At 51.0% G+C, this 19258-nt stretch overlaps 1 protein-coding gene across 2 annotated transcripts in view; it reads right to left on the bottom strand.

Annotated features, from left to right (window-relative positions):
- The window catches only part of LOC144612507 (putative ATP-dependent RNA helicase DDX60), a 100140-nt gene that overhangs the window by 58182 nt on the left and 22700 nt on the right, over positions 1-19258 (bottom strand). For both annotated transcript variants that reach the window (XM_078432095.1, XM_078432103.1), the window contains exons 9-15: positions 19028-19183; positions 14926-15031; positions 13892-14010; positions 11354-11535; positions 9770-10010; positions 2182-2360; positions 928-1092 (exon numbers count right to left, since the gene is read on the bottom strand). In XM_078432095.1, coding sequence (XP_078288221.1) covers positions 928-1092; positions 2182-2360; positions 9770-10010; positions 11354-11535; positions 13892-14010; positions 14926-15031; positions 19028-19183 — 1148 coding nt within the window. The remainder of the gene's footprint in view (positions 1-927; positions 1093-2181; positions 2361-9769; positions 10011-11353; positions 11536-13891; positions 14011-14925; positions 15032-19027; positions 19184-19258) is intronic.

The raw sequence follows: 19258 nt of genomic DNA on the forward strand, positions 1-19258 counted from the left end.
CCAACCAGGCAGAAGCATTGGTTACACGCAAGTAACTGTGGATAACCGTTCACAAATATCGCGCAAAATGACCTGCTGAGTCACTTCCAGCAGATTTCGATTCTGACTTCATTTCTGGTTTCTGGCATCTGCAGTTTATAGATGAAGAGTCAGATGAGACCGGGTCGGCGTAAGCAGATTGAGCGAAGGTGTTCAGTGAAACAATCGCCAAGCCTGCCCTTGGTCTCGCCGATACACAGGAGTCCACACCTGGAACAGCGTAAACAGTAGATGAGGTTGGAGGAGGTGCCAGTGAACCTCCGCCTCACCTGAAAGGACTGTTGGGCTCCTTGGACAGAGGTCGGGTATGCCTAGACGGACTGAGGTTGTCAAACACTTTATCTCCCCCTCCCATTTCCACACTGACCTTTCTGTCCTGGGCCTCCTCCATTGTCAGAGTGAAGCCCAATGCAAACTGGAGGAATAGCACCTCATATTTCGCTTAGGCAGCTTACACCCCAACCCATGACTTTGAATTCTCTAACTTCAAGTAACCCTTGCATCCCCTCTCTCTCTATCCCTCCCCCACCCGAGTTCTCTAACTAGTTTCACTGTCCTGATGAATTTTACTGATTGTATGCTCCCTTGTCACCTTCCCTTCAGCTATCAATGAACCATTCTACATTCCCTTAATCAGTGTCTGCTTTGATCTGTCTTTTTCACATCTTCCATATCTCTAGTCTCCCTCTCTCCTGACTCAGTCTGAAGAAGGGTCTCGACCCAAAACGCCACCCATTCCTTCTCTCCAGAGATGCTGAGTTACTCCAGCATTTTGTGCCTATCTTGGGTGTAAACCAGCATCTGCACTGTTCCCTCCTACACATTTTGAGTCTGATTTTGTGTCAGGTTTCAGGCATCTGCAGTTTGGTGATGAACATTGGGAGTTACCTGCCAGGTGTCTGGTATGAAATGCTTCACCCTTGGATCACGATCATTCCTTACATTCCGGATTAGAAAAGGACCCATATGCTTCAACTGGAAACGTGCTGCTCCTAATCCAACCGGAAACTCGGGATCTTTTGCCAGCGACTTCTTTGCCTTCACCTTCTGCGGCTAAACACAGCGGAGTAGTATGTTTAATGATCTTGAGCGGTAAGGGTGAATATAATTCGGATGCTGTCTATTCATAATTCGGTATGAATGTTGATTTTTCTAATTTCAAGTAACCCTTGCGTTCCCTCCTCTCTCGGTCCCTCCCCACCCTGATCATCTTGCTAGGTCCACTGCTCGCATACCTGTATCCCTCCGTTATCACCTCTTCCACAGCCAATGATGGACCATTGTGGCTCCACCATGCCTTGGCCATCGGTGCCAGCTCTGATTTGCTCTGAAACTTTTCATACCTCTGGTTTCCCTGCCTCTTGACTCTCGGTCTGAAGGTGTCCGGGCGAGGAGAGGGATGACAGTTTGCGGGACAGCTGGAATGGAGGTGACGGGCCTTTACAGCCAGCTGAAGCTGGGACTGTGACAATGGCGGCAAAACCTGGCGACCTTTGCATATAGTCTCAGTGGGCTGACCTGAACATTCTGTACTAACCGGGGGATTGTGCTTATGTACGTGTTTAGTTTAATATATCACGTGTACACTGGGGTACTGTGAAAAGCTTTCATTTTGTGTAAACCAGTCAGCGGAAAGGCAATACATGATTACAATTGAGCCATCCACAGTGTACAGATACAGTACATGATAAAGGGAATAGCGTGAATAATGTTAAGTGCAAGACTAAGTCCAGTAAAGTCCGATCAAAGATAGTCTGAGGATCACCAATGAGGTAGAAAATAGTTTAGGACTGTTCTCTAGTTTAGGACTGTTCCCTAGTAGGGTGGTTAGATAGATTGTTGATTAGTACAGGTGTCAGAGATTATGGGGAGAAGGCAGGTGAATGGGGTTAGGAGGGAGAGATAGATCAGCCATGATTGAATGGCGGAGTAGACTTGATGGGCCGAATGGCCTAATTCTGCTCCTATTCCTTATGACATGGTTCAGTTGCCATGGTGATAGTCTTGCTGATCTGTGTGCAAATGTATTCCACTGTACCTTTCGTATCATCTTTCGTATGATACGAAAGAAAGCGTTGAACCATAGACCAAATGCCTTGCACTGTACTGTACCATTCTACAACATTTATCCAAGTGCTTTACCTGGTGTGTATCAACTCTTTGCATCAGCGTATCTCTGAGGTTGAGGAATCCGAGTTCTTTGAGGGAACTGGCCAGGCGGGTTAATTGTTTAGGAGTAAGCTGCTCCTCATATCGACTCAGAACACTGTGGATTCTTTGCATCAAAGTGATCGCATTTTTCACGTCTTTCAAGGGCTCTGCTGCTCAGAATATTGAAAGCAGATACAAACATCATGAATGTAATGTGCTTCAATTCATTGTTTACATAGCAGGAGTGGGTCATGCATCTCCCTACGTAATGAAAGGTGGAGAGAGTCTCCCTACGTAATATATATGTGAGAGAGGGGGGGAGAGAGGGGGGGAGAGAGGGGGAGAGAGAGGGGGGGGGGGGGGGGGGGGGAGAGAGAGAGAGAGAGAGAGAGAGAGAGAGAGAGAGAGAGAGAGAGAGAGAGAGAGGAGAGAGAGAGAGAGAGAGAGAGAGAGAGAAGAGAGAGAGAGAGAGAGAGAGAGAGAGAGAGAGAGAGAGAGAGAGAGAGAGGAGAGAGAGAGAGAGAGAGAGAGAGAGAGAGAGAGAGAGAGAGAGAGAGAGAGAGAGAGAGAGAGAGTTAGAGTTGCTCTCTGCTCCGGTGGCTGAGAGGATTGAAGCAACCTTTGAAGAGTGTGTCGAAGGAAGAGGGGACAGAGGCAGTGGGAGTTCGAAGTTTGAGTGAACGTTGGACTTCGGAAACTTTCCTTTGTCGAAGGATTTCTCCATTTAGTGAGGAACTCCAGCGCTTGTCTGCAGAGCTGTGGGAGCGGCAGTGGCTGGCGGATTGCCAATCGTACCTGGAGACTGGGAGTTGGGAAGATGTGGTGTTTGTGGCGATTCTAGCTCCACAATCCAGCTTCCATAACATTGTGCCCGGACTGGGACTTCGGGCTCAACAAAGTGAAGGTACTTTCCAAAATCTGGCAGATTCCGGAGGGGCTCGAAAGGCCTCAGAAAGCCCCAAAAGCTGCACTCGGCGGTGAGGAAAAGCGTGGGCGTGTTCCTTTGCTCGACTGGAGAGAACTGCTTCTGCCGCTCTTTAGACTGAGACTGACTCTGAGAGCGTTTTTGTGCGAGGACTGCTGTTGTTTCGGGTGTTGTTCTGTACCCCTGTCAGGATGGCAGCAGCTCGGGGTCGGGGTCAGGGTCGGAGCTACGCAGGTGTGGTTTCGGCTGCGGCTCCGGAGTCACTCGAGGAGGAGCCCTATGTCAACTTGGGGGGGCTCGAGTACGGGATCACGGTCCAAACCGGGGACCGGTGGTCCAAGGAGGAATTAGCGGAGAGCCTGTTTGATCTCTTCAAGAAGGACGAGATTGCCTCTGCTGAGGTTGGATGGGGGTAAATGTCAGTTCATCCTAAAGGAACAGCAGGATGTGGCCCTAGCTTTGGAGAAGGGGCTTATAGTGAGGGGGATCTTTGTACCGGTGGAACCATGGGTGTCCACCGTGCGACCGGTTCTCCTGCGCAACGTTCCCACTTTCATCCGGGATGCGCTCCTTGGCCCACACCTGGCAGAGATTGGGGAGGTGCGGTCCAGGCTGACTAGGCTTAAACAGACCTGGCGCAGCAGCACTCGTCTCCAAAGGAGCTATACATTTACGAGGCGGGTGTATATGGAAGTAGGATTAGGGATGGGCGCGGAGGGAAGTTTTGTCGTTAAGAATGCGGGGCTCCAATACCGCGTGTATTGGAGTTGGGGGGAAGCACGGTGTCATGCGTGTAAAGAGTTCGGGCACTTCCGCAGGGATTGTCCCAATGGCCGGGGTGCTGCGAGAAATCCCAACGCTGCAGCCCAGGAAAACACTGCTGGCCCACCCAGGGCTGCCAGCTCCACCTCGGTGACCCGGGGAGACACTGCTGGCCCACCCGGGGCTGCCGGTTCCACCTCGGTGACCCGGGGAGACACTGCTGGCCCACCCGGGGCTGCTGGTTCCACCTTGGCGGCCCAGGGCAGCACTGCCCCTCGACCCCCATGTCCTGTACCTGCGGCGGAGCTTGGCGGAGAGGTGCAGGGGGAGGGCGAGGAGGAGGAGGGGGAATGGCACGTGCAGAAGGGGAAGAAGCCCACGAGGAAAACGAGAAATCTTAAAGCGAAACAATCGCAAACGGATGGGCCCACGCCCACACCTGAGCCCACCCAAAGGGTGCCTGTTGGGCCCGGAGAGGTCCAGGGGGCACCTGGCGGGGCTCAGCAAGGAGCTGAGGAGGTACGGGAGGGGGCGGGGGAGTTCCTGTTGGGATCTGCGGTGGCTGATCAAAGGGATGAAAGAGAGGAAGCTGGCAGTGTGGAGGTGGAGGACTCCTCCTTTATGGAGGTCACCGAACCACCGCCCGCCGTGGGGGTAAAGAGGAGGCGTGCGTCTGGTGAGGAAGAGGATGGCCCTGGGCATAAGGCCAGGGGGCTGCCTGCCCCGAGACCCTCCACTACGGTAGAGGATGGTGATCCACGACTAGTGTCCTCTAGGCCGGGGGTTGCCCTTTCGTCCCAGGGGCCTTCAGAGGGTGATATCTCACAAGATGTTGGGGTTGGCTGCCCTGGGAATGTGTCCCCTGGGAGGGAGGACGAGCAGGGACAACCCGAAGGGGGGGTCTCGGTTGTAGGGGTGGTTTCCCAGCCTATGCTCCTCATTAGAACTATGAGAGTAACTGAGGGGTGTGCTGCCCCACAGACTGAGGAAGTAGGGGAGAGTCCAGAAACACTGGCTCCTTCAGTGGGCCCCAGTGAGGGTACTCCCCTGGTGGTGGAGGATGGAGACTCTCTGGGTGATGCTGGGGGAGTGGGTTCCCTGGATGCGGAGGGGGACGGGGCTGTTTCGGGTCGTGTCTCTCAGTCAGATTCCGGGGGTGAAGGTGGACCGCGGGCCCTGGGAGCGCCCTGTTTTTGTTCTTCCCCAGGCCCAGTTGTAGAGGGCGGGGAGAGTGTGCAGGAGCCTGGCCATACACTGGCCGGCTCATCGCTGTTGGAGGTGTCAGGACTCTCCCTCGACATTGATCCCGGGGGTGGGATCATGCCGGAGGGGGGGGAGGGTGTTGGAGCCAGCTTACACAGTGAAGAGAGCGAGCTGGCAGCCAGTGGCAGTCTGCCAAATCTGGGCCATGACCTTGAGTGCAGGAAGGAGGAAGATGTTGCTTCAGGTGTCAGTGGGTTGGCAGAATGCCAGGACTCCAGTGCTGTGGCTCGAGCGGCCGGCATCATTGAGATTCGAGAGTTCTTGCATGAACATCAGCACAGTAGGAGCAAAGTCCGGCTAGCTGCCGAACGGTGGCCAGACCTGGGGGGAACTATCCGGACACTTAGTGCTATCCTTAACAGTAGGGATAATGCTCTAAGTGCTTGTGATAAGCGTCAATTCGGGGAGTTTTTGAAGCTCCTAAAAGAGCGGGGCTTCACTCCCACAAGGAGCTTGAGGAATAAGTCTAGTGAGCGTTCAAGTTCACAGTAGTTAGCCTAAATATAAACGGTGGAAGGGGGGACCTTCGTAGGTTTCACCATCTATCGGTCCTCAGAGAGGGGAAGTATGCAGTGAGCTTTCTACAAGAGACGCACACTGTTGTTAGTGATGAGCCCACCTGGGTCCTGGAGTGGGAGGGGGGGGTCTACATGAGCCACCTCAGTACAAAGTCAAGTGGGGTGGCTTTCCTGTTGGCCCCGACTTTCCAGCCAGAGATTGTGAAGGTGCAGGAAGTTGTGCCAGGCCGTTTGCTCTATCTGGCCGTGATCCTGGATGGCGTGCCGTTACATTTCATTAACGTGTACGCCCCCAGCACCGGCACGATGCAAGCGCGGTTACTTCAGGAGGTGACTGCTCTGCTGAGCACCATTGATTGCGGAGAGTGTGTCTTCCTTGGGGGGGATTTCAATTGTACCCTTGAGACGCGAGATCGCTCTGGTATTCAGTGTGCCCCTGCAGTGGCGAAGAAGTTGAGAGGTGTGATTGAATCTTTCGAGCTGGTTGATGCGTGGCGGAATCTCCACCCTGATTCCAACGCGTTTTCGCGGAGGTCTGAGGGGGGTGGTTCCCGTATCGACCGTGTGTACATCTCCAGAGCGTATGTCTCCCGGGTCTCGGCGGCCTCTATGCGGACGGTGCCATGTTCGGACCACTGCCTGGTGCGAGTGGATTTTATTCCAGCGCGCACACGGGCTGGGTCCGCGTACTGGCACTTTAATAACCAGCTGCTGGAGGATCGCCGATTCCGGGAGTCTTTCAGGCGGTTCTGGGTGAAGTGGAGAGAGAGGCAGAGGGGCTTCCCTTCCCTTAAGCAGTGGTGGGATGTGGGGAAAGCTCACATCCGTCTTTTCTGTCAGGACTACACGGGAGGGTCGACCAGAAGGCGGGACGCAGCAGTCGAGCGACTCGAGAAGGAGTTACTCGACGCAGAGTCTCGCTTGGGCCGGGTCGGTGAGGACTCCTGTGAGTGGGGAGAGTTTCAGGAGAGGAAGGAAGCGCTGAGGGACCTGCAGCTTGAGCGGTCCCGAGGTGCTTACGTGAGGTCGCGAGTCCAGATGCTGCATGATCTGGACCGGGCTTCACCTTTCTTTCTCTCTCTGGAGAAAGGGCGAGGAGCCCGCAAACAGCTCGTCGAGCTGCTCGCGGACGATGGCTCCTCGGTCACAGACCCAGTGGGGATTAGTGCATTAGTTCGGTCCTTTTATGGAACGCTGTTCTCTGCGGATGGTGTCAGCGGAGAGGCTCAGCGGGTTCTGTGGGAGAGGCTACCGACTATAGATAGAGGGGTGGTTGAACAGCTTGATGACCCCTTATCATTGGAGGAGGTGACTGGTGCCCTGCACCAGCTCAGAAGGGGTAAGTCCCCTGGGCTGGATGGGCTGACGGTTGAGTTTGTTAGAGCCTTCTGGGATGTCCTGGGGGGTGACTACATGAAGGTTCTGGGGGAGAGCCTGGCGACCGGGGAGATGCCCCTCTCGTGGCGCAGGGCAGTCGTTGTCCTGCTACCCAAGAAGGGCGAACTCCGCCCGTTGAAGAACTGGCGCCCGGTCTCTCTCCTCTGTACAGAGTATAAAGTTTTTGCAAGGGCAATGGCAAATCGCCTGGGCTCCGTACTATCCCAAATGATCCACCCTGACCAGTCCTATACAGTCCCTGGTCGGTCCATCCAAGATAACATCCATTTGGTTAGGGACCTGATCCATCTGGCCCAGGGCACTGGTCAGTCAGCTGCCTTTCTATCCCTGGATCAGGAGAAGGCTTTTGACAGGGTGGACCATGATTACCTCTTCGGGACACTGCAAGCGTTCGGTTTTGGACCGCATTTTGTGGCCCGGGTCCGGCTTTTGTACACCGCAGCAGAGTGTCTCGTGAAGATTAACGGTGCATTGTTGGCTCCCATTCGCTTTGGGAGGGGGGTACGCCAGGGGTGCCCCATATCTGGGCAGTTGTACTCGGTCTGTGTGGAGCCATTCCTGTGTCTTCTTAGGAGGCGGTTGGCAGGCCTGGTTCTACCAGGACCGGGGGTGGAGGTGGTTCTCTCGGCCTATGCCGATGACATTCTCCTTACGTTCACTGATCCTGTTGACCTGCGGAGGATGCACGAATGCCAGCAGGTGTTCTCAGCTGCTTCGTCCGCTAGGATCAACTGGAGTAAGTGCTCCGGACTTCTAGTGGGCCAGTGGCAGGTGGACTCCCTGCCGGAAGAGATGAAGGATTATGCGTGGAGTACCACGCACCTCCTCTACCTGGGGATCTACCTGAGTCCCACTGAGGATGCTTGGCCAGCGAACTGGCAGGAGCTAGAGACGAAAGTCGTCGCCCGGCTGGGACGCTGGTCAGGCTTGCTTAGGGTTATTTCTTTCCAGGGTAGAGTGCTGGTCATAAACCAGCTGGTGGCCTCAATGTTATGGTACCGGCTGGCCACTCTTGTCCCGCCCTCTACCTTTGTAAATGCTGTACAGAAGAGGTTAGTGGATTTCTTTTGGGGAGGGAGGAAACACTGGGTCTCAGCCGCAGTCCTGAGTCTCCCGCTAGAGGAGGGTGGCCAGTCCTTGGTATGCGTGCGTACCCAGGTGGCGGCTCTCCGTCTCAGGACTCTGCGGAGGTACGTGTACGCGGAGCACCCTCCCAGGTGGCACGCTCTGGCCACGTATTTTTTCCGCCAGGGCCAGTGCCTAAGGGGGGTTTGGCGGCTCCCGGTGGCGGGCATCAGCCGACCCGCCACACGGGACATGCCAAGCTTTTACCGCGATGTGTTGAGAGTGAGGAATTTGCTCCTCAGGGGGAGGGGGGGTGTTGTGGCTGTGGTGGGGGCCGGTCCTCACGCTGTCGCGGTGGGTGTTGGGGAGCGGCGTGAGCTTGGAGTGATTCCGGCCGAGCTTACCCCCGCTCCGCCGCAACTGCTCATCGGGCCCAGGCTCCGGAATATTTCCCGGGAGCCGGCCCCACACAACTTGAGCCGCCTCTCCCAGATGCCCAGCGTGCCGTTCCGTGATGCAGGCAGACGTTTACTGTATAGGATGCTCCTGCACACTCTGCACCTCCTCGCCTTCGTCTTCCGTCCGGATACGCCGTGGCGATCCGTGTTACCACCTGATGGCGGGGGTGGTCCCCAGTGGAGGTCTCTCTACAAGGGTGTCCTCCCCCTTTACATCGGGGACCTGGGGTGGAGAGTGTTGCACAGAGCCGTTGTGTGTAATAAATTTTTGAGCCGGTTCACGGACACGCCGGACGCCTGTATTTTCTGCGGCGAGGAAGAGTCCGTGTTCCACATGTACATGGAGTGTGTGAGGTTGCTGCCCCTGTATGAGTATCTGAAGGGGTTGCTCCTCAAGTTTTGGCTGCATTTCAGTCCTACGATCCTGGTGTTTGGACTCGGGGATGGGAGTGGGGAGGGCCGGTCAGGAGGGTGGGATTTCCCTGTCGGTTTGCTCCTGGGCCTGGCCAAGATGGCCATTCGTGGGTCCAGGCAGCGGGCGGTCGATGGTCTTGCCAGAGTCGGCTGCCTCCCCCTCTTCCGGGCCTACGTCCGTGCGCGCGTGTCCCTAGAGAGGGAACACGCGGTGATCACGGGGACTATGGAGGCCTTCCGTGAACGCTGGTCACCACGGGGGGTTGAGAGCATTGTAAATAATGAAGGCAATGTTGTATTATAATGATTACCTGATGTTTTGTAACCTCTGATTGTGGTTTTGATGTGATGTATCATGTGATTGTGCTGAATAAAGTCTTTGAAAGAAAAAAAAAAAAAAAAGAAGAAAAAAAAAAAAAAAAAAAGAGAGATGGACAGAGGCAGAGAAGGAGAGAGAAAGAGAGAGAGAGATGGGTGGGGGGAGAGGGAGAGAGAGAGGGGGGGTTGAACAGAGAGAGAGCGAGAGAGAGAGATGGACAGAGGCAGAGAAGGAGAGAGATGGGTGGGGGGAGAGAGAGAGTTGGGGGAGAGAGAGAGGGGGGAACAGAGAGAGAGATGGACAGAGGGAGGGGAGAGGGAGGTGGGAGAAAGGGGGGGAGAGGTGGGGAGAGGGAAGCAGGGGAGGAGAGGGGACCCTGACCACTTTAGCACTTTTTGTGCTTTTGCTGTGCTATTGGATGGGGAGGTGTGCTGAGGGTGGGGTGTATGGTTCCTACCTGTAGATCTGTAATGTTCCTTCCAGGCTTCATGGCAGTATTTAACTCCTTTCATCTCCACGTCAACTTTCACCGGCTCACTACCGCAACTCTGCAGGAATCTGTCCAGCCTTTTCATCTTCTCCTCGATATCCTCAGTCTCAAGGGTCTCTTGAATGGAGCTCCACTGTTCCTTTGCATTCCTCTCCTCCTCCGCCATTTTCTTCTTTTTCTGGGCCTCGATGATGCATTCAGACTTTTTCTTTTGTTTACAGAAGGAGGTTCTTAGAAAACGTGTGCACATGCAGCAGTTCACATCCGTGGGGTGCGGGGGTCCGGTGGTGCGGGGGGGGGGGGGTGGTGTGTGCAGAGGAAAGGAAGCAACAGTTGTAATCTGAAACTGGGATCAAGGGTCAGGAGTGGGATATGGCCATTATTCTTGGGTCAGAGATGATGCTGTGATAATGTGGGTGTTGGTGTTTAGATGTGCGAGTGTGAGTGTGTTGGTGTGTGAGTGTGTGGGTGTGTGCGAGTGAGTGTATTAGTATGAGTGAGTGTGAGTTTGTGAGTGTGTGAGTGTGTGCGTGCATGCATTTGTGACTGTCTCCCTGTGTGAATATATGTGTCTCTGTGTATGGGTCTGTCTGTGTGAGTCTGTGCGCGTGTGTCTGTGTCTATATGTGTCAGTGTCTGTGTGATTTGCTGTGTGTCTCAGTGTGTCTGTACGATTCTGTGTATGTGTGTGCCTCTGTGATTCTATGTGTGTGAGTGTCTGTGAATCCAAAGAACTGCAGATGCTGCTTTTTAACAAAGATGGACACAAAGTGCTGGAGTAACTCAGCAGGTCAGGCAGCATCTCTGGAGAATGTGGAGAGACTGTGAAGGGTCCCGACCCAAAACGTCACCTATCATATTTTTTGTCCAACCATCTGCCTATCAACCCCCCCCCCCTCCCTCCCCCCCAACCCCTCCTTCAACCTGTTGTATTAACCTGTTACTTGCCAAGCTTTGTACTGCCCTCACCTCTCTTCCAGCTTTAATGATTCCAGGAATGAGTGGGTTAACATATGATGACCGTTTGACGTTAATGGGTCTGTACTGGCTGGAGTTTCGAAGGGTGAGGTGGGTGGGGGGGGCTCATTGAAACTTACCGAATAGTGAAAGGCCTGGATAGAGTGGATGTGGAGAGGATGGTTCCACTAGTGGGAGAGTCGAGGACCAGAGGTCACAGCCTCAGAATTAAAGGACGTTCCTTTAGGAAGGAGATAAGGAGGAACTTCTTTAGTCAGAGGGTGGTGAATCTGTGGAATTCTTTGCCACAGAAGGCTGTGAATAGATATTTTTAAGGCAGAGAAGGATAGATTATTGATTTGTACGGGTGTCTGGGGTTATGGGGAGAAGGCAGGAGAATGGGGTTAGGAGGGAGAGACAGATCAGCCTTGATTAACTGGTGGAGTAGACTAGATGGGCTAAATGGCCTAATTCTGCTCCTATCACTTACGACATGAACTTATGAACCTTATTCCCCCCCCCCCGGTGGGACCCAGTCAGGTGTTGGACGCGGGGAGACGACGGTAGCTTTGCACGGGCCTTTGCTGGGCTTACCTTCGGCGCCATGCCCTTCCCCTTGCTGGGATGTGGCACGCATTTAGACTTGGTCTTCACTGCCACGGCTGGCTCGGTGATAATCCTCACCTCTGCGTTTTCATTCAGGGATTCCGCGTAAAGCCTCTCAAACACAACCTGCTTCTGGTTCATCCGTAACATCTTTTTCCTCTCTACTGGATCTTTGTGTGGCAGGGATAAGGGGAGTAAGTGAACAAACAGTCACCACATTGCGTGGAAGCAAGGAACTGCAGATGCTAGTTTACCAAAGAAAGACACAAGGTGCTGGAGTAACTCAGCAGGTCAGGCAGCCCTCTCTGGAGAACATGGATAGGTGACGTTTCGGGTCGGGACCCTACTTCAGACTGATTGTGGGGGTGGGAGTGGGGTAGGGGGGGTGAGAAGAAAGCTGGAAGTGAGCAAAGCCTGCCAGGTTATAGCTTGATACAAGTGAGGGGGGTTGATAAGCAGATGGTTGGACAAAGGCCAGAGATGTCCTTTGCAACACTTGACCAAAAAGATAGACATAAAGTGCTGGAACAAGGAACTGCAGAAGCTGGTTTACAAAGATAGATACACAGCGTTGCAGTAACTCAGCCGGTCAGGCAGCATCTCTGGAGAAAAAGAATGGGTGACGTTTTGAGTCGGGACTCTTCTCCAGAAGGTGTGAGACAAAAGGATTGAAGTGTTGCAAATTGTGAAGCTGGAGGATGGAATGTAGGTGGAAGGGGAGGGGGAAGGGGATAAATAGATGCAAGTCCAGGTGGGGCAGAGGGGAGAGAAGGGTGAAGAAAGGGGAGGGGTTGTAGTTACCTAAAATTGGAGAATTCAGTTTTCATCCCGTTGGGATGTGAGCTACCCAAGCGGAATATGAGGTACTGTTCCTCCAGTTAGCATGTGGCATCACTCTGGCAATGGAGCAGACCAAGGAAAGAAAGGTCAGTGTGGGAATGGGAAGGGGAATTAAAATAGTTAGCAACTGGAACATCCAGCAGGCCTTGGCAGACCGACCGCAAGAGTTTGGGGAATCGGTCGCTAAGTCTACGCTGAGTCTCGCCGATGTAAAGGAGGCAACATCGGGAACACCGGATGCAGTGGCTGAGGTTAGAGGAGGTGTCATTTCCCCTTCTTTGGTCAGTCCAAGTCTTCATTATATGGAGGAGACAAAGTAAGTTTAAGTTTCGTTTTAATTTCAGCGATACAGCATAGAAGCAGGCCCTTCGGCCCACGAAGACCGTGGCGACCAACGATCACCCCGTACGCTAGTTCTATTTCTATACACTAGCGACAATTTACAGAAGCCAAATAACCTACAAACCTGCACGTCTTTGGAATGTGGGAGGAAACCGGAGCACCCGGAGCAAATCCCACGCAGTCACACTGAGAATGTACAAACTCCATTTAGACAGCATCCGTAGTCAGGATCAAACCTGGGGCTTTGGCACTTTAAGGCAGCAACTCTACCACTGCGCCACCGTGCCGTCCTTCTTGAGTGATATGCTGAATTCACTCTGTTGTGATTGAGATGTCAACAAACCAGGGCCACAGACTTCATGGTCAGGTCAGGATCCCTGAACTTCCACCAACTGAGACTTGAAAATGGCGCCGAACTGGCGACTCTGTACACCGTCTCAGTGTACTACTGCTATACATTTGCACTGTATCTGAGATGCTTATCTAATATGTGTTTAAGTGTTTATGTATAATGATATTTGTACTGAACTGTACCTCGGTACATGTGACAGATAAAGTACCACATCATACCAGGGTTGCCTGATTAGACACCAAGAAATAAATGAAGGAGGAGCCCATACTGGGTCTGGAACTTGCTTCAGCTTCGTGAAATATCAAGGCTGTATCCACACATGAAGATTTATTCCTATATCCCTTAACACTTTTGCGGTGTTATATCTATATACTAAAACTCTCTTTTGTTGCTTGTTCCTGAACTACAGCCAAAACGGTACAAGATAGTACAACAATTTTTGGCCCATCTTACTCACCGTCGTCCCATGGTCCTATGGAAGAGGTTTCATTGAAATCGGTGTTATATTTTTTAAGTTATTCACATTTTAAAGTTGAAAAAAACGCGCATGCGCAGTTGGGGCTCCGTTGATCTGGTATTTACATAAGATGGCCGCTGTATCTGCGGGTGTGTGTCCCCTCCTTTGCCCCGCCGCCTAGAGTCCAGCGGACTATTTTTACTCAGACTTTACTGAATTACATCTTGCACAAAATGTTATTCTCTTTACCCTGTATCTTTACTCTGTGGATGGCTCGATTGTAGTCATGTATAGTCTTTCCACTGAGGTGCAAAAGCTTTTCACTGTTCCTCGGTACACATGACAATAAATTAAACTAAACTAATCTGATCCCCACGCATTGTGCTTTACTCCTCTGTAAGATCACCCCCAACTCCTTGTGCTCTTAGGGATAAAGTCCCAGCTTTATTCCTTGGAGTGGCTGTGGCTTGTTACTGTGCGGTGATTTCTGTGTTGCCGTGTAGATTTAAATACTCTCATCAGCAGAATGTTTTACCTGTGGAGAGTTTCCCCGTCCGCTCAAGAAAGGGTTCAGTCAAGGGCCTGCTCGAATGCCAGTGTAAGACGTCGTCAAACTCTTTGAGCTTCAGCAGTGACGTGACGGCCGGATCCTCGCTAAGAAACAGGAGCAGATTTAGTTTAGCTTATCATTGTCACGTGTAGCGAGGTACAGTGAAAAGCTTTTGTTTTGTGTGCTATCCTGTCAAAGAATAGACTATATACATGGATACAACCTCGCCGTTCACAGATAAAGAATGAAGGGTGCAGATAAAGTATGAAGGGTACTGAAGTAGTAAAGCTAAAGGACACGGATCAAGGTTAAAGGGTACAGATAAAGGATAAAGGATGCAGATAAAGGTTAAAGGATGCAGATAAAGGTTAAAGGGTATAGTAAAAAATAAAGGATACAGTTAAAGGAGTGCAGTTTAGGTTTACCAGGTTAATTCCAGGGATGGCGGGACTGACATAAGATCAAAGAATGGATCGACTGGGCTTGTATTCACTGGAATTTAGAATGATGAGAGGGGATCGTATAGAAACATATAAAATTCTTTAAGTTTTGGACAGGCTAGATGCAGAAAAAAATGTTCCCCATGCTGGGGGAGTCCAGAATCAGAGGGTCACAGTTTAATAATAAGGGGTAGGCCATTGAGGATTGAGATGAGAAAAAACCTTTTCACCCAGAGTTGTGAATCTGTGGAATTCTCTGCCACAGTAGGCAGTGGAGGTCGATTCACTGGATGTTTTCAAGAGAGATTTAGATAGAGCTCTTATGGCTAAAGGAATCAAGGAATATGGAGAAAAAGCAGGAACGGGGTACTGATTCTGGATGATCAGCCATGATCATATTGAATGGCGGTGCTGGCTCGAAGGGCCGAATGGCCTACTCCTGTACCTATTTTCTATGTTTCTATAAAGGGTACAGATAAAGGATAACGGATGCAGATGAAGGACAAAGGATGACGATAAAGGATAAAGATTCAAACACAGATGCAGGTTAAGGCAGCCGGTGCTCTTTTATATATTCACCTGTGAAACTGGTGCACTTGGTCCAGCATTTCCCCGAGATATTCTTCCACTACTTCCGAGCTCACTGGTATCAAACCAATGGGAGGAATTGGCTGCTCTTGTTGGCCTGTGCAAAGCAAGTGTAGAATTAGAGATCGATGTGCAGAGAAATACGTGATCAAGAGTTTCTTTACACAGTGAGTCATGCGTGCCTGGAAAAGCATTGCCAGGGGTGGTGGTGGAGGCATTTAAGAGACTTTCAGACAGGCCAACGTATGTGCAGGGAATGGAGGCATATGCATCACATGAAGGCAGAACAGATTAGTTTAACCTGGCATCATATTCAGCATGGACATTGTGGGCTGAAGGCTCTGTTCCTGTGCTGCACCGTGTATAAGATCATGCGAGGAATAGATCGAGTAAATGCACAGTCTTTTACCCACAGTAAGGGTGTCAAGAACCAGAGGACATAGGTTTAAGGTGAGGGGGGGGGGGGGGGAGATTTAACAGGAACACGAAGGGGCATTTTTTTTGTTTACACAAAAGTTGGGGGTGCAAGGAAAGAGCTGCTGGAGGAGGTAGTTGAGGCAGGTAATATCATAACCTTTAAGGAACATTTGGAACAGGTACATGGGTGGGATAGGATAGGATGAGGTAGAGAATTCCAAAATCCCATAGAAGAATGGCGACAAAAAGGTTGCTTGTTTCTGTGGGAGTAAAAGGCACGGTTGGATTGTTCAGGGAACCCTGGCCGTTTTCATGTTGAGACATTGTGGCTCCACTCAGGACAAAGGAGGCAAACAATAAATAGTTTAGGAAGTCAGGGTCAATCAAATCCTGCAACTAGCATACAGTTGAGCTTATAGGACTTGATATTACAATCCCTACTATAATTGGCACCTTCTTAATATCTTGAGTGGGGGTGGAAATATGGAAGTACCTGAGGGACGTGAGGAGGGTTGAAGAGAATATGAGATGGATCTGGCAGTCTTTTACAGATACAGTGTGGAAACAGGCCCTTCAGCCCACCGAGTCTGCGCCGGACCAGCGATTACCCCAAACACTAGCACTATCCCATGAACATGGCGGCACGGTGGCGCAGCGGTAGAGTTGCTGCCTTACAGCGAATGCAGCGCCGGTGACTCAGGTTCGATCCTGACCACGGGTGCTGTACAGTACAGAGTTTGTACGTTCTCCCTGTGACCTGCGTGGGTTTTCTCCGAGATCTTCGGTTTCCTCCCACACTCCAAAGACGTACAGGTTTGTAGGTTAATTGGCATGGCAAATGTAAAAACTGTCCCTAGTGGGTGTAGGATAGTGTTAGTGTGCGGGGATCGCTGGATGGCGCGGACCTGGTGGGCCGAAGGGCCTGTTTCTGCGCTGTATCTCTAAATCTAAAAAAAACGAAAAAACAAGGGACAATTTCCAATTTACCAAAGCCAATTAACCTACAAACTTGTATGTCTTTGGAATGTGGAACGAAACCGGAGCACCCAGCAGAAACCCACGCGGTCACGGGGAGAACGTACAATCTCCATATGCAGTCAGAATCGAACCCGGGTCGCCAGTGCTGTAAGGCAGCAACTCTACCACTGTGCCACTGATGAAGCCCTTTAGCTACCGATGAAGTTCTGGAAGACTGGAAGATAGCTGATTGCTGTACTGCAACTTAAGAAGGGCAGCAAGGACAAACCAGGGAACAACAGGCTGGTGAGCCTGAACTCAGGAGTAAGTCGTAGACACAAGGAACTACAGATGCTAGTTTACAAAATTAGATGCAAAGTGCTGGAGTAACTCAGCAGGTCAGGGGGCATCTCAGACCACTGGAGGACCTTGACCCTAAACATCCATCCATGCTCTCCGCAGATGATGCCTGACCCGCTGAGTTACTCCAGCACTTTGTGTTTTTTTGTAAGTTACTGGAGTGAATTCTGAGGGGTGGGATCCAACAGCATTATTTACCTGTTCAGTTGATTCGGGATAGTCAGTGCAGAGGAAATAGTGTCACACAAATCTTGTAGCTAAGAGGATTGATGAGGGCAGGGCAGTGGATGGTGTCTACATGGACCTTTGCAACCCTCTGACAAGGTCCGGCATGGTTCATAAGGTCATAAGTTCTAGGAGCAGAATAAGGCCATTCTACTCTGCCAGAATAAGGCCAATTCTACTCTGCAGTTCAATCATGGCTGATCTATATTGCCCTCTAAACCCCATTCTCCTGCCTTCACCCCTTAACCTCTGACACCCGTACTAAACAAAGATCTGTCGATCTCCGCCTTAAAAATACCCATTGACTCGGCCTCCACAGCCGCCTGTGGCAATGAATTCCACATGGTGGGCTCAACTGAAAGGTTGGATCGCATGGGATGCTGTGGGATCTGAACTCGTGTTGTCTGGTTTGCTAGTTTGCGTTGTGATTGCTCAGCCCAGTGATTCAGCCTGCATGTCTGGTGGGATCCTTTTCTTCGCCCGGTGGTCTGCATGTTGATGCATACGTGTTCACGGCCTGAGGGTCCAGGACTGGACGTTACATCTCTATAATGCTTTCCACGGGGCATTTTACAGCTAATGGCGCACCATTTGAAGTGCAGTTATTGGTTTAGTACAAGCAACGAAAGACTGCTAATCTGTGCACAGATAGCTCTTGCTGACAGCCTTGTGATAACTGCGGTGCATTTTGTGGTAAAAAAACAAAAAAATGTTGGAAAATCTCAGCAGGTCAAGTGTCTTCTGTGGAGAGAGAGATAGTCATAGTCCAGAATCAGATAGCACAGAAACAGGCCCTTCACCCAACTCATTCATGCAGACTAAGATGCTCCATCTAAATAAATCCCATTTGGCTGCATTTGGCCCATATCCCTCTAAACCTTTCCTACCCAGGTACCTGTCCAAATGTCTTTTACATGGTGATGTTGTACCTACCTCAACTACCTCCTTTGGCAGATCATTCCATATACCCACTACCCTCTGTGTGAAAAGGTTGCCCCTCAGGTTCCTATTAAATCTTTCTCCTCTTACCTTAAACATGTCCTTTGGTTCTTGATTCCGTTATCCTGGATAAAAGACTCTGCATTCACCCTTTCAATACTGCTCATGATTTTGTATACCTCTATAAGATTACCCCTTAGCTGTGCTCCAAAGAATAAAGTCCTAGCCCGTCCAACCTCTCCTTAAAGCTCAGGCCCTCAAGTCCTGGTAACATCCACACAAATCCTCTCTGCACGCTTTCCAATTTAATGGCACCATTCCTAGTGCAGACTAGAGACCTTTCAACAGAAGGGTGTGGAGGTTGTCGAGTTGTAGAGCACAGAAGTAGGTCTGTCTGAAGAAGTTAGGTTCAGTCTGAAGAAGGGTCTCGACCCGAAACGTCACCCATTCCTTCTCTCCCGAGATGCTGCCCGACCTGCTGAGTTACTCCAGCACTTTGTGTATAAATACCTTCGATTTGTACCAGCATCTGCAGTTATTTTCTTATACAGAAGTAGGTCCTTTGGCCCATCACATCCATGTTGATATTTCTGCCCATCTATGCTAATCCTATTCGGCTGCATTTAAGCTGTATCTTTCCGTGTCTTGTCTATTTAAGTTTTTGTCTGCGTGTCTCCTAAATGTGGTGATAGCACGTCGAACATAGAACAGAACAGGCCCTTCGGCCCACAGAGTCTGTGCCGAACATGATGCCAAGAAGAAGTTCTATCTACCTGCATATAATCCATATCCCTCCATATCCATGTGCCTATCTAAAAGTCTCTTAAATGTCATTATCGTGTCTTCCTCATCCACCAACCCCAGCAGTGCATTCCAGGCCTCACCACTCTCTGTGTGAAAAAGTTGCCTCTCTCACATTAAAGCTTTAAACTTTGTCCCTCTCACCTTAAAGCTATACCTTCTTGTATTGGACATTTCCACCCTGGGATAAAGGTTCTGACTGCCTACCCTGTCTATGCCTCAGTCTATCTATGCCCTTAACCTCCGATGTTCCAGGGAAAACAAAACAAGTTTGCCAAGCTCTCCTCATAGTTAATGCTCTCTCATCACGGCATCATTCTGGTAAACCTCTCCTAAACCCTGTTTTTCCCACCCTGGGGAAAGGGATGATGATTGCACGGTGTTTTGGAGTTACCTGATCGTGTGGAGACAGCGGGAATCTGAAGTAGGTCAGGTGAGCATGTCACGGGGAAAGCAGATCCAACATCCAGAGCAGGAGAAATCCTGGCCACTGCTTCCCAGATATCTTGGTATTCACTCCCGATCTCCTTCCCAAACCAGACCTCCGATCCTGTTCAAACAACAGACGTCACAACGTGCGAGTTTCACTGCACTAGCGCCGGCCTCATCCCCATTTCTCAATATC

This window comes from Rhinoraja longicauda, chromosome 3 (assembly GCF_053455715.1).
Source record: "Rhinoraja longicauda isolate Sanriku21f chromosome 3, sRhiLon1.1, whole genome shotgun sequence".
NCBI lineage: Eukaryota > Metazoa > Chordata > Chondrichthyes > Rajiformes > Arhynchobatidae > Rhinoraja > Rhinoraja longicauda.